The sequence below is a fragment of the Solenopsis invicta genome, chromosome 8, assembly GCF_016802725.1.
Source record: "Solenopsis invicta isolate M01_SB chromosome 8, UNIL_Sinv_3.0, whole genome shotgun sequence".
Classification (NCBI taxonomy): domain Eukaryota; kingdom Metazoa; phylum Arthropoda; class Insecta; order Hymenoptera; family Formicidae; genus Solenopsis; species Solenopsis invicta.
Window position 1 is genome coordinate 18,242,382 of NC_052671.1, and position 16,117 is coordinate 18,258,498.

The 16,117-nt window shown below is 32.8% G+C and overlaps 1 protein-coding gene across 1 annotated transcript; it reads left to right on the top strand.

Annotated features, from left to right (window-relative positions):
* Window positions 1-2,017: 2,017 nt before the first annotated feature.
* LOC105198374 (uncharacterized threonine-rich GPI-anchored glycoprotein PJ4664.02) lies at window positions 2,018-14,165 on the top strand. Its single transcript, XM_011165063.3, has 5 exons — window positions 2,018-2,357; window positions 6,040-6,161; window positions 7,427-7,579; window positions 7,658-8,019; window positions 10,240-14,165. Exons 2-5 carry the CDS (start codon window positions 6,041-6,043, stop codon window positions 13,885-13,887), a joined length of 4,284 nt encoding a protein of 1,427 aa, XP_011163365.1. The 5' UTR covers window positions 2,018-2,357; window position 6,040; the 3' UTR covers window positions 13,888-14,165.
* Window positions 14,166-16,117: the final 1,952 nt, after the last annotated feature.

The following is a 16,117-nucleotide window of genomic DNA, read 5'->3' on the forward strand; positions in this document are numbered from 1 at the left end:
TGTAGAAAGTGCTGACTTCTCAGTTTGGAAAATTTCCCCATGGACAGAATCAAAGTCCTTGGGTGTACAGTCGTGTTCACTATAGTTGCGACACTTTTCTTTGATGCGTTTCTGAACGCGCAACAATGACGAGAGCTGAGAACATGATTGGTTCTTACTTATGGATCCAACCAATTACGTTTGCCGCTCGATGAGCAAGGCTACATTTCAAAAACCATTAAAGAAAAAGTGTCGCAGCTATAATGAACATGACTGTACACATAGGCTTGTACAGTCGTGAGCTAAAGGGTTGCAACACATTTTCTTCGATTGTTTTTGAAATGTAGACTTGCTCATCAAACGGCGAACGTCATTGGTTCTTACCTGTGGATCCAACCAATTACGTTCGCCTATCGATGAGCAAGTTTACATTCCAAAAACCATCGAAGAAAATGTGTTGCAACCTTTTAGCTCACGACTATACACCCATGGAATTTGATTCTGTCCATGGAGAAATTTTCTAAACTGAGAAGTCACCACTTTCTACATACTCGCAGTTTATGATTAATGTAACGACTAGAGCTTATTGGTCGTTACGTTAATCATAAACTGTAAATATGTAGAAAGATAGCGACTTCTTAGTTTAGAAAATTTCCTCATGGACAGAATCAAATTCCATGGGTGTATAGTCGTGAGCTAAAAGGTTGCAACACATTTTCTTCGATTGTTTTTGAAATGTAGACTTGCTCATTAAACGGCGAACGTCAATGGTTCTTACCTGTGGATCCAACCAATTAAGCATCAAATCATCTACCATAAAAAAAAATGTGTTGTTACCTTTTAGCTCACGACTATACGTCGGATGCAGTGTGAATCTAGCAACTGTGTAAGGGCCACTTGTACCAACGCCGATTAACTTAATTGCTGATTAGTCTATCGGAATTGACCAATCGTATTTGTTGTTAAGTAAAAACGACAAATGCGATTGGTCAATTCCGATAGACTAATCAGCGATTAAGTTAATCGGCGTTAGGGCAAGTGACCCTAAGGCTGAAGTCCCATGAATTGCTATTTTTCGCGTAACGCGTATTGCGTAACCAATCAACTTTATAAAAAAGCTCAACAAAAGACGCAGAACGCTTCTGATTGGTTACGCATTACGCGTTACGCGGGAAATATCAGTCTATGGGACTTTAGCCTAACACAGTGTTCATTAGTGTGAGTAAGACAACTAAAATTTTTTCTCTCACATTAATGGACACAGTGTCGTAGCTGAAAAGCACCCTCTAATGGCGTTTTTCACTGAGAAAACTAGTGCGTACTGAGTGTACATTCGTCGCTGGCAATTGGATGTTTCGGTTCGCGCGATGATGGTGGCAACGGAAACGCCCAATAGGTCTGTTCGAGTTGCTTGAAATCCCCAAAAATTTTTGCACTCGAGATGAGATAAATATATATTCGATCGTAAGAAAGAGAGAGACGACAAAGAAATTAATTCAAAAAGGGCAGCAACACGAACAGGCCTAATTATCTGCAGCAAGTGCACACTCAGTGCGTACTAGTTTTCCAAGTGAAAAACGCTATAATTGATTGAACATTTCTGTACCATTTTTATTGCTGTTTTTATCATTATTCCCTCGCATTGTGCAAGAACTTTTTTTATGTGCAATAGGTTATAGGTTTGGCTTAATAGTTTCATCATTTTCAATTAGCGCTTGATTGATTAAATTTAATAATAGTCAACTGAAAACCTTTAAATTGATTATCCCTAATGTTTATTTAAATTAAAAAATTTCATAATTATTAATTTAAAGTATTGTATTTTACATAAATAAATTATAATTTGAGAAATGTGGTTAAGGAAAACATAATACAATTAATTTTAAATTTTAAAGTTGATGTTCTTAAATTTAATTGGTTCCTAAGCTAATCGAAAATGATTAGACCGGTTCTAATGTGTGCATAATTACGCAGCCATTTTGTGCCGCTCATTTTATCGGAGATCGAAAGTTTTGATGTCTCGAACTCTCGTCCGATTTGGGGCGCTGCGCTATGTTTTCTCGAGTGTCGCACGTAGTACGATTGTTTATCCGCCATTTTGTTCTGCTGTCGTATGTACGCGTAGTTTTCGCTAGCATAGCAGTCTATAAGATGAATATAAGTTACTGAAGCGAATTAGATTTTGCACCGTTATCGTTTTATTAATCTTCCGTACGTTTATGAAAGTATCATCGCTCGAAGAATGTAAGAACGCAATCACTATCTGGATGTATCATGATGGCAACCCGTGACAAGTTGTATCTGACCCAACTTTCCTGACTTTTGAGGCCAAATGACGATTACTAAATAAAACGGACGATTTTCGCCTCGTTCGTCACGTAAGTCTATCCAGGTCGCATTTGCGGCATGTACGTATTGAGCACGACGTCAAATAATCATTCTTAATAATTACAAAGCATCAAAATACTTTTTAACCGTTCCGTATATCGTAGCTGCCTTGGTGCTTTTTCAATTTTCCGAACCGTTATCCGATTATTGGTTTCCCTTTAAGAAGAAATGGTGTCAATCTATTAATCTTATTAACTTTATTACGTATCCTTTATGTCTGTTTTAATCAATTACGTCGTTTGCATTTAGTAACTATTATATTGTCCTCTTTGGTTATATTAATAGTATGAGTTATGTGTCAACACTACATGTATTTCATATAATGAAATTTTAATATTCATACCATTACTTTATAGTAAACATACTAATCACTTGATTTTATACAATATAGACTAGAGTTATGTATATATTAACAGCTAGAAAGTATATATGGTTAATTCTTATAATAAAATACTTTTATGCATGTTGAAACAAGCCTACAAGACACATTTAATATAATCCAGTAGCAAACTATACACAACCTGCACACAAATTGGCAACAAATGCGATTAAATGACAACAAATCCATAGCCATCTGTGTCATTAAACTCAGGATCTGTTGACAAAGCTTGATAATATGTTATGTCAGTAAATTGGAGGTAGAAATCAAGCTGGATTTAAACATATGGGTAATCTTATAGCAAACAAACAGCAGAAAACTAATATAAGCTACAAATTGTGATCAATTTTTGTGGCCAATCTGCTGATATAATATGACCAGCAAGTTTTGTCTTATTTTTGACAGCAGTTTGTCGACGGCATCAGATAGTACAGACACTGTAATTTCGTGCCATCAAAAGTTGATAGAATACTCTGTACAAAATCTATAGGCTTGGTTATCTGGGTAGATTAATATAGATTAACATTAAATTTAAGATACTTTTAATTTTTTCTAATTTTTAAAACTAAAAGATAAAAAGTAACTTAAACCAAGATCAAAGATTATTTATATTAATGTAAATGATCCTAAGAACCAATGCAATGAGCAGTCTATTTTATTGCATGTCTCTTCAACAATTATTACATACGAGGATGTAATCACAAATGTTTCAACCTTCGTTTTGAATTTTCTGTAGTGTGTGTAGAAATTTATATTAAAATTATGAAGTAAATTAAATCTTGTTATTGAAAATACTTTTATAACATAATTATACTCTGATATTGCTATATAATTAAAAAACTTTTTGTATAATACGTAATTTAAGTTTTTTTAATTATTAAAAAATACATAGTTGTTTTTACATTTTCATGTAAAGGAAAGTAAAAAAATTCCACTTTGTATTATGTTTAATTTTTCAATATTTTTATTATTTTGTATAACTTTTTATATAATTTTTAGCTATTGATTAAGCACTTGCTGTCCATCTGACAATTTTTATGATTTTTTATTGTGTAATGTTTTATAAAGATTTAATAAATACTACATCAACTCTGAGAAGCACTTCTTATCTTTTTTTTTGTATTAACATTCTAGATAAAAATTCATCCCCAAAAATAACAATTTCTTTTATACTTTAAAAAGTTTTTTTTACACTTTACACTGTTTTTTTTACACCATTTTAGATTACAAAGTTAAAATAACTGGTATAACACTTTTAATGTAAATAAAATCTTAATAAATATTATTTTATCATTATTTATTATTAAAATTTTAATAATAAAATTTGTATTATAATTAAAATAGCATTTGGATGAAAATTTACTCATGGTAATACTCCAGAATTAAATGAAAATATAAGCAAATGATTCGAATTCGAATTAAATCAAATCATAGTTTGATTCATTTTTGAATCTGAAAGATTTGAATTTGAATCTAATTTTGTATTAGCACGTACTAATTCTCGTGCCTGATTGCCAATTTTCAAAACTTTTCTATCATTTTAAATCTTATGAATTATTCAAAAATTTGTGACGCGGTAGATATTTTCAATATTTCACGTTTGTATTATTTTATATAATTTAGAACAAAATTTGAAAAAAATTGTTCTATTATATCTTTTCATTGAAGACTGCTAAAATACTATTGGTTCAAATAATATTGTAATTTGTTTTTGATATATATTCATTATTTATTAGTATAATTCCTTCACATTTACTATCTGTACATAGTATTTATTATAATTTTTTACTTAAAACATTATTTTTTGTAATTATTTTCTAAAATTCTTGCAATTAATTTTCTTGTCTATTAAAAGGAATCTTTAGTGTCATTAAAAATACTTTATTTGTTTAAATTAACATGTAATATAAATTCAGGAAAATTTGATTTGATATCAATTTCATGACACATTCATGAAATTGTTTGGAATGGATTTTAATTGGAATTATTTAATTATTCTCTAAATTTCTAGGAGAAACAGAGTAATTCCGATTGGAATCCATTCCAAACAATACCATAATATATTCAGAATCGATTTTGAACATATTATCAAACATTAGATTCGATTTTATGCTAAGTTTGCATACTTCTACTTTAAATTAAAGTTCTATATAGATTATAGATTGTTGAAAATATGCTGCTTAATCTCATTATATCTATTATCTATTTACAATGATGCTTTCAATGAGTTCAAACTTATTAATAGATTTTTTTGATTATAATTAAATAAATATTCAAATGTGTAAATAGACAGTTTATTATTACATTGATTTAATTGATGTTTAAATTAGTCTGTCAAGTAAGAGCGTGGTTGGCCTTATTTACAATTGAAGAAAGTTTGCCCTAAATCTTTTGTGAATTGATTAGAGAGAATTTTGTTCTTGATGCACTGTCAAGAAAAATTCAATTGTTGATCTTTTGTAAGAAAATTACATTAAATGCTATGAGTATTAAATACGCGTTGCGCTACGAGATCGTCTTCCTCTGCACTTATTCGAAAGTTCTGAAAATCAGTGGTTGCTAAAAACATGAGAAAGTTGAAAGCATTTGTACAGAAGTGGGTGCAGCGATATAATGTGACAAAAAATGTCGATAATTTGCCGGAACGTGGCTTGATAGGCAAATTGGACAAAGACTATAAAAAAATAGTGAATCTGTTTTCGCAGAATTCTGTCTTAATATTGCATCAAGAATAAGCAAAATTGTAGCAGGTTTAGGTATATTGTACGAAATTATTCGAACCCGTGCTTATGATCTGAAATGGCACAACGCAGTCAAGAAATTTTTGTTGACTGAAAAACACGTGATGAAACGATTCACTTGTGCACGCGAGAACATTGACCGATTCTACCGTCGCAGTCGCCCGATATAAATCCCATCGAAAATGTGGGCATATATTAAGCTTAGAAGAAACGCATATACACTTTAAAGCAATTATCTCGCGAGATTCGTCGGATTTGGAAGTCTTTGCCACTAGAATACGCCGTTTTTGTTGAAAGCATGCTTTGGAGATGCCAGGCAATTCTCGACGCCGATGGTGACTGGACGCATTATTAACATAATTGTATCTTTGTTTCAATTGAATACAATGCATATATGTATTTGAAAACTTTAAAATTTTTTAATAAATTAACCTGATCATACTTTTAATGACAAAGTGTACGTTATCTATATTGGAATTTATGATATACTATGCTAAATTTTATTTATATAAAGATGATAAAAATGGATAAGTTATTTTTATTGTATTGCAGAATGTCGGGGCAGAGTGGTGGACATCGAATGTGTTTGGCTAAACTTAATGAACAACTGATATGCAAATTATGTGGTGGATATTTTATTGATGCGACTACCATCATAGAATGTTTACACTCATGTATGATGTCTTTCTACTATATATACATCATCGCTCAAAAGTTTCTTGAGATTTTCACATATTTTACGATAAATATTCAAAGTTTAAAAATTTTTGAAAAAATTTGGTTTAATTACATTATAACAAATATTTATTTTCTTTTCTGTAAACTTTTTAGCTTCAAAGTTAAAAAAACATTTTATAAGAAATGAATTTCTATATATGAAGTTTGGTACTGTTTTAAGAAATTTTTGAATCAATTTTTTAAGAAAATATTTTAAAGCTTACAAAGCCTATTTTAAAATAATTTTTTTGTTAAGGGGTTACTTCTAGAGGCACCAAAAATAATTCTCCGAACCTATTAGAGATATCAAATCGGGGTTTGTACTAATGTTTTACATATAATTTTGTTAATAAAACGTATTTTTTTAATTAAAAAATATTAAAAAATTAAAAAAATATTGTTTTTTCTCGAAACTGTATTTTTCAAATTTGTACCCAAAATATTTCGAAAACGAATGGATTGATCGGATTCGGATTTTTTTTCTACTTATTCAGCATGAAAATACAGTTTTTGTCATAGGAATTTTTTTTAAAGATTTTTTGGTTTCTTTTAACAATTAAAAAACCGTTTTAATTTTAGGCAATAATTCGGGCTCTTGAATTTAGATAAGTGCCATTTTGTGATAAACGCGAATTTTAGAAATGGGCTACGATAAATTAGATTTAACTATATATTTTAAGAATATACTGCATTTTTATGTTTTGGACGAACCGTATAGATTCTACAATGGGTACTGCAAACAGCTATAGCAGCTAATATATTTGATGCTAACGGCGATGTCTTTAATTTTTTAATATTTTATAATAGAAAAATTACATTTTATAAATGAAACTATACATAACACATTAGTACAAATCCCGATTTGATCTAATACGTTCAGAGAAAAAATTCATGAATATAGGCCTATTTTTGGTGCCTCTAGATGTATGTAACCCCTTAAAGTTCAATGTTTCATCAAGCTACAGTGCTTCAAATTTTAAAAAATCTTAAAAAAATTCTAATTTTATATAATTTAGGAAACAAAATATAAGAATGAAAATAAAAATCAGATTTGAAGCTCTATTTTGCATTTAAAACAATTTTTTTGATTTTTTTTTACCTGGACATTTAAAATGCGAGAAAATTTCAAGAGTTAAAATTTTTAAGCGGTAATATAACAATATTTAAATGATAATTAATTACATTATAATATTGTTACAAGATCTTTAATGTTTTTTTGCAGTTTGCAAAAGTTGTATTGTTAAATATCTGGAGAATAATAAGTATTGTCCGATCTGCGATGTACAGATTCACAAAAGTAGGCCACTACTAAATATACGTCCTGACCGTATGTTGCAGGACATTGTTTATAAACTGGTACCTGGATGTTATCAAAGTATGTTTTTTCCTTAATCAAAAAAGAATCTAATTCTTTATTATGTGTAACATGACGATGATAAAAACGCTGTTTCAGATGAGATGCGATGTCGGAGAGAATTTTACGCAAAACATCCAGAATGTAGTCAAGCGATATCTCCGGAAGCTCGTGGAGAACCTGTAGAATCATATATATACTCCCCGGATGAATCTTTGAGCTTGTCCTTGGAATACTATAATCCTCATACGAAAGATTTAAATGAAACGAATACCGAGACGCCTCTTTTAAGGCGATATTTCCGGTGTCCTGCAGCAGTTACAGTATTTCATTTACAAAAATTAATACGAGCCAAATATGACCTCGGTGATGCAAATAAAATCGATATACTGTATGGAGAAAAACCATTACACAGTAGTTACACATTAATGGATGTGATGTATATCCATCATTGGAAGCGGGTATGTATTAAATTTATTTAATATTATTTAATTTAGTTAAAGGGGTGTTTTTGTTTTCGATACATTTTTGTATTTTTTTAAGGAATTTTTAAAAAAATATAAAAGCATAAACTTTTGAGCTTTGGTACTTTTATATTAAATGTTCTTTATAACTTGTTTTGGACATTGGAAAAAAATATTTTGCAATTATTTGCAAATCTATATGAATGTATGAAAAATATCAGTTTATTGTTTCTATGATAAAAAATGCATAAATTAACTGAAACAAAAAATTAAAAAAGTTCTTAATCTATACAAATGTAGTTCATGTCCGATGTACAATAAAATAAATAAAAATTGATGTTTTTATATACAAAGCTAAAAATTTTAACAAAATTTTTTATTTTTTTTTATTTTTTTCAAGATTTTTTTTTATCTTACAAGAAAAATCAAAAAGTTAAAATTTTTAAACAATATATTATATCGGACTGATGAAATTAAAATGCGATAATAGAAGGCCTGTCAGTCACAGCGATTCTTGGTGCTGATTAATAATTTTTAATAACAAATTAATAATGAATACGGCATTATCGGTCGAAAGCAGTTTTTAATGCTCAATAATTTTTTAAGTGAATTTTATAAACATTTACAAGATTTCCCCCATACTGCGCGCCGCATACTTGCTGGATTTAAAACAGCTCTAAAGAAGAATCCCAATGTAATATCACGAAATTAAATTGTTAATCAATTTAATTATTAACCCTTCCTGGAGAGTTGTGGAATCCTAGTTCAAACCCTGGGTAATATTTTTTGCAATAATTTCTTTACAGTTTTTCGGGATAGTAGAGATACGTATGTACATCCACGGTAATTGATTCTGTCTCTTGGAAAATTTTCCAAACTAAGGCCGGTATTCATAGTCGATTCTTATTTCAAGATCGTCTTAAGTAACGTCTTAAGATGCTAATACGGCTCTCTGATTGGTTGATGACATCTTAAGGTGATGCTTAAGATGATTTTGAATATAAGAATCGACTATAAATACCGGCCTAAGAAGTCGCTATCTTTCTACATACTTACAGTTCATAATTAACGTAACGACTAATAAGCTTTAAGGTTGATTTATGCGGCCAATAACCGCTAACTTATGCCGGAATCGGTAAGAAATTGACTACTCATAATCGATTATTCTTTTATAAATCTTCTAGCTAATTTCTTACTGGTTCCGGCATAAGTTAGCGATTATTGCTTGTATAAACCAATTTTTAGTCGTTAATCATGAATTGCAAGTATGTAGAAAGATAATGACTTCTCAGTTTGGAAAATTTTCCAAGGGACAGAATCGATGATGCAGGTGTGGAAGCATCAATATATAATTAAATTGATTAGCAATTTAATTTCGAAATATTACATTAAGATTCTTCTTTAGAGTTGTGTTTTAAGTCCAAGTATGCGGCGCACAGTTTGGGGGGAATCTTGTAAATGTTTATAAAATTTACTTAAAAAATTATTGAGCACTAATTGTAAAAACTGCTTTCGATCGGTAATGCTGTAATATCAATTTGTTATTACAATTCTTGGTCCCTAATAAGACCAGGGATTATTTATATTAGGATTATTTATATTGTAATAATTTTTAATTTTTACAATTTCCAACTGAAACTGCGCGTTGCATTTTGTCGGATTTGAAGCTGGAATAATAATATTAATTCTTTTAAGAAGCATATATAATATTATCCCCTCTTCCTGGAAAAACTGTAAATTTTCTTACAAAAAAATAACACCTCAGCCATGGTTCGAATCTGGATTTCTCAAATTCCATGCGGGCATCCTACCACTTCTACTACTGAGTATAGTTTTTTCAGGGATAGGAAAAATTAATTATTAATCGACACTAAAAACCACTGTGACTGACACAATGGTTCTAGGTAGTCTATTCTTATGTTTTAAAATTTTTATTTGATTGTAGATCGGATAAAAGAGAAAAAAACATTACGAATATTTCCTAAAAATTTTTAGTCAATCGAAAATTAGGCGAATTATTGTGACAACAATTTTGGAAAGTATTTTGAAAAAACATGTAAAATTGCAAAAGATCAATAAAGACTTGCGAGACTCTTTTTAATCTCTCTCTGTTCGAATTAAAAAAAGAATCATTTTTTTTAAATCTAAAAACGAAAATATTTTCTTAAAAGGCATACCTGTTTTCAGTAATATATAATATGTATCTTTGTATTTCAGAAAGTACCATTACATTTAAGCTATAGGATATTTGAGACATCTTCAAAACGTCTGAAATTATCGGAAGATAATGCAAACTATAAAAAATCATTAATGGACGCCGGCATTGATTCCATAGAGATAAAGGATGAGAAATCATTGAAACGTGAATGGAAGGAGGTGCAGTTAAAAATATCAGAAACAGGTGTGATGAGTATAACGGATATATCAAATACGGTACATAAAAGAGATTCGGGAATCGAGAATTTACGAGATGAGAAAACTTCAGAAGAGACTATAACCACCATTGCAGAAAGTAATAAATCGAATTCGATGATAGAAAAATGTGATAAATCTTCTGTAGAAATAATTCAATCTACTTTGATCATCGACACGCAAATGGTGAAAAATCCAATATTTTCCGAATCGAGTAACGCATTGCTTGTTACGAATGACGTTAAGTTTACAAATGAGAATTCATCGACTAAGAATTGTATGTTGCTAAGTAATCAACACAATGGAACTACAAGGCAGGCAAATGAAATAAAAAATTGTACTGCCACTACAAAATTACAACAGGATGCACAAGAAGTAAAAGTCCATACTCAAATTACTAATGTCGAAGACAAATCTGAGACAGTTTCACAAGGGCAAAAAGGTATTGGTCACTCGGCGACGCAAGGTATAGAAGAGAGTACAATTATTGAAAATACGGAAAAGATGAACTCACATGTGAAAAAGATATCGATGAATAATAACAATAGTACGGATTTCCAGACTGAAGCTCAGAAGGAGTGCATAAAAAATTCAAATGAAATAAAAATGGGAAGTGCTGGATCAAAAATTGATGCATTGAGCGTAAAATTACAGTTTCAACCAAAAATGGGTCAAGTTAGCAATACTTATTCTAAGAAAACACCGAGGGAGAAACGAGCGACTCTTCAGCAGAATACAAAAAAGTCTGAGGTAAAATCGTCGACCGAGGATACAAAATTTCTTGACACGAAGGTACCGATAAATTGTGGGAACGTAACGGATAAAGTATCAGTTTCACCTTCTTCGCAAAAATCGGCTATGTCTACGATGGCTTCACCTAAAAATATTTCGGACTTTTCGTCTGGATCTGATAAACAAAAAGCTATTCACGAAAGGGATAATCAAAGTATAAGTATTGATTTGCAACAGGCTTTGAATTTGCTGGAACAGAAAAACTCGCCCATACAGATATCGACGGAATCTGTGCCGAGTCATGGTATAGTCAATCAAAAATTACAGAACAACAATGTAACTGCGATGAACGAGGCTGCTATATCCACTATACCGAACGTTTCCACATCCACGAGTCAGACATCAACGTTTCCTTATACGCTTCATGACATTATAACTAATTCAGCCGTCCTAAAATCTACACTAAAAAATTCAAGTAGCATACCTCAGAAACCGTTAGAAGCGTCACCCGTCGTTTGTTCAACATCTAACAGTCAAATGTCTCAATTCAACATACAAACGTCGCCCATAAATGTGTACGCTATATCCACGTCACTGAAAAATAATAACTACAATAACGTGAGTCAAGATTTAACTACTGTAACGGCTACGTCAACAGCGACTATTACAACGTCGGCGATGTCGAAACCAATGTCGTCCAGTGCGTGTCCGATACCTCCGTGTCCGGACGCGATCCCTATATCCTTAATGAAGCAATTGTCCATGCGCAAGGACATGACCGCAAAAGGCACCAATCTGAATGAAATTTGCGCGAAGATTGGCTCCAACACGATCGGCTCGAAGATCAATGATATCTGTGCGAAGATAGGAGAGAATTCGAAGGAGAAGAATCGGATGGACGCGCATGGCAAATCAGACGTGCCGGATCTACTTAGAATAAGCGCGAAGAAGATTTCTTCGTCGTTATCCAATTCAGATGCAGCAGTTAAGCACATACCGAATATCCCAAATGTACCGGTGTACACTCCGAGCGGTAATGTGACGACAGTGGAGAATAAAAGCGCCAAACCTGTACTGTCCACGTCGACGTCCGTTAGTGTGATGGCGGTATCAACATCGTCGACACCGACGTCGTCCCAAAGATTGGCGCCTCTTAAAAAGCAGAGTCAATCGATCGGGTACAAGACGTTACGCGATCCGCCCAAGTCTTGGAATCCCACACTATCAAAGAATAATTACGTAGCGGCAAAGAATCAGGCGAAGGAAATGCAGAATCAAACGCAGACTCAGACCTCTATGTCCGAAGGTACAAACAAGCAGATCCCATCTAAACCTGCTAAAATCTTTAAGATGCGAAATATGCCACGATACCTAGGTAACCCGGCGTCAGGCGTGAAGCCCATGTACGGGGTGACGAACGATACGAAGGAGAAAGAGCAGTCGACCAACACAAAAAGCGCTACTCTTAATATGATGAAGATCGATCCCAAGACCCTCTCGCCCATCGTCTCAACAATTAATTCACCGATCATCTCGCCACCGCCTTATTCGCCGAATGCCCGAAGTTATCAGAATACGCCGTTTTCACGTGACATATGCCGCAATACCGGATCCCCTATATCGCCGAGGAATTCTCCAGTAAATATGCTATCGACCAATCCGTTCATACCGTCTCCAACGCCGAATACGAATCCACGAATCATATACTCTCATTTTCCTCATCCATTTCCGGACGCTAGCCGGTTCCCGAATCCTCTGATACGATCACCTATCGGCATTCCACCTCCCAGTGCCTTCCACAGCAGTTTACCGCCCTCGATTAACAAGTTATACCAGAGGTCGAGTTACATACCGCAAACCACTGGCTATGCGCCGGTGGTCGGTCAGCCACCGACGGTACAGAGAATACCACCCAGCACGCACTCGTCTTCACCAAAGTCGCCCAAGGCCTCGTCGCCCAGCTCGATCTCGTCCACGTCGTTCAGTCTCGGAAAGGCGGAATCGCAGTCACCGATCACGTCAACGGTAGACAGCGTTGCATTGCTTTTCTCAAAGAGTGTGGCGACCGTGCCAGTGTCGGTACCGGTACCCGTATCTGTGTCACTGCAACGAGAGCTCAATGCATTCAATCTTTCCAAGACCGGTGGTCTATCGCCAGGTCCGGCCTCCAACATCAATGTCAAAACGTCCACGACGGATACGGGCGACACTGACGTCGAAGCGCAGCTCACTAAACCGAACTCCTCTTCGATGTCACTTAATTTAGGGGAGAATTTGAACGCTCCAAATGGTGTCAATGAGAGGAAACAGGGCAAGGAAACAGAAGCACAAAAGGTACAGGAGACCATGCGATGTAAAGAAGATAATTCAAAGGCGAAATCTACGGAGACAAAATGCAGTGTTGAGATTGATAATGCCACGAATCCGCACGACAAAAAAGAGAAAAATCAAGCGGCTAAGATCAACGGCGACGTCACGGCAGAGCAATTTGCAAGTAAAAAATCTAAGGAAGATAATGATAGTGGCGAACCGGTAGAGAAAACCGAACGAGATTGCCAGGTAGAACGGTCCAAAGATCGGAATAGTAGTCCGAAGAATAACACTCAAGCTGATATCAGTGATTCGCCGGCGAATAATTCCAAGAGCGAAGATTTCGGCAAGAGCGGTGAGCAGATACAGGGTAATAAATCTGAAGTACAAAAAAGTAAAGCGGAAACGTGATCGTGAGATAAAAAGATTAATCATCTTTAGATGCGACTCGCAAAAGTCTTGCTACATATATTAGTTGCATTTAATTTGACATAATGTGACTTAAGTGTGAGGTGAATCTTGAACAAGCTTATATATGGCTCATATTCTGTTGTTTGCTGCTAGTAGTAACTCTAACGTTTCCATCTACACGATTGAGTATATGTAAATATCCAAATATGTACATCGAACACACGCTACACACACACACACACACACACACACACACACACACACGCGCGCGCGCGCGCGCATAATCACACACACATACACATACACGCACACGCACACGCACACGTATATATGAAGGATTTCCTACAAAAGCCAAACAAATTCAAAAAGTTAAATTGTCCAAAAACAAAACTTTTTAAATCTTCTGTTTATTACATAAATATGGTAATTTTTCTTTAGACAATTATAATATATATCAAAAATAGGTTTCGATTAATATGAGGTATTTCAAAGAAAAAAATAACTTATAATTTCTTACAGAAATTTTATATATTTATTATCTATTTATCCTATATTTTACATTTACTTTTTTTTATAGAATTAATAATGATAAAAGTAAAGGAGTATAAAGCAATAATTTTACTTTTTATTTTCAAAATTTTACAAATTGCTCTTAACACATTTTTATATAAATTTTTCTTTATAAAGAAATGAAAGATTTGGCGCTATAAATTATTGTTAGATTTAAAAAAAACTTGGTTTTTATAGGAAACTATATATATGTACAATGAGGTGCATTAAGATTTTTTTCGGTGTAGCTAGTGCAAAAGTCACAGCAATCTTAGCCAATCAGACGAATTCACACAGCTAATGGCAACACATAATTGACTAAATTGCTGGAATTCTTACACCGAAAAAGGACTATTGTTTGTGCTTGTGCGCGCGTGCGCGTGTGCGTGCGTGCGTGTGTGTAGGGGAAAGTGACGTAAATCGGATCATGTTTTAAATAGGACCTTTTTAAATTTAAATGAATACAGTTGAGTGAATTTGTATTCCATTTATAATATAAAGTCCTTATAAGATACTAAACAGGTGATAGCAGTTTGATAGGTCTCTGCCATACATTCATAAAATAGATACAAATGTTTATTTTTAGCTGTCGTGCAAAATTTAAAAAAAAAATAGAAAATACTTGTAAATTATTATTTAAAAGATATACAAATTTTGAAATGTAATTGATTTATGAATTAAGGAATATAGAATTCAAAAATATCAAATGTTTTGTGATCGCTTTTGCGATTTATTATAAAATTTATTCTAAAGGTCAAAAGGACTCTTATTTAAATTTGACCTCTACATCGAAATTGCAACCTGATCGTAGCACTGGTGATTAGCTGACCAGGTCTGGTCTTAGAAATGTTAAATCAATAAAATATTATAAGATGTCAGATTGGGAATAATTGAATTTTATTGATTTTAACGCTAATTACATAAACTGTTACCAATTCTTTTTCCGGAAAATTTTTATTTTTGACTGTCAAATTGCTCGTTTTTACTTAATATTAAAAAATACATTAAAATCCTTTAAAATTCTATCTAAAAATAAAAAAATAGGGGTATCCGATTTTGAACAATGGGCAGTTCAATTGGCAGTCCAACCGGTGGTTCCAAATCCAGAATAAACGTTTTTCATTATAGTTCGACACAGGTAAGAAATATGTTAAAATGGTCTGAAGCAAAAATGAAGGGAATTAAATAATCTTTGCAACAGTATCTTCAGTTTCACGACCAGATTTTGTTTATGCCTTATAGATAGCAAAAACTGCAAACAGATTCGATTTATCCCACCCTCCTCTCTCTCTCTCTCTCTCTCTATACATATATATATATATATATATGTATATGTATATATATATATGGATATTTACAAACATCGTGCTTATAACATCAACGCTCATTACGAAAAATGTCAGAAAACAAGCTGATTATAAGCTGGATGATAAGTTTTTACAACATGCGCATCATGTAAGGAGCAACAAGCACTTATGATCATTGTTGAAGATGTTTCATGGCGTGTTAAGAATCTGTATATTTATGTAAATAGCAATCGCGAAAGATCTGATTATTTTCTATTATAAATGAGTTATTATAACACTATGTTGAATATATTATTTTATAGACATATGTTGATGATACAATTATACGAAGTCGTGAAATTTTCATATGCATATCTAACATTGATATTAACGTT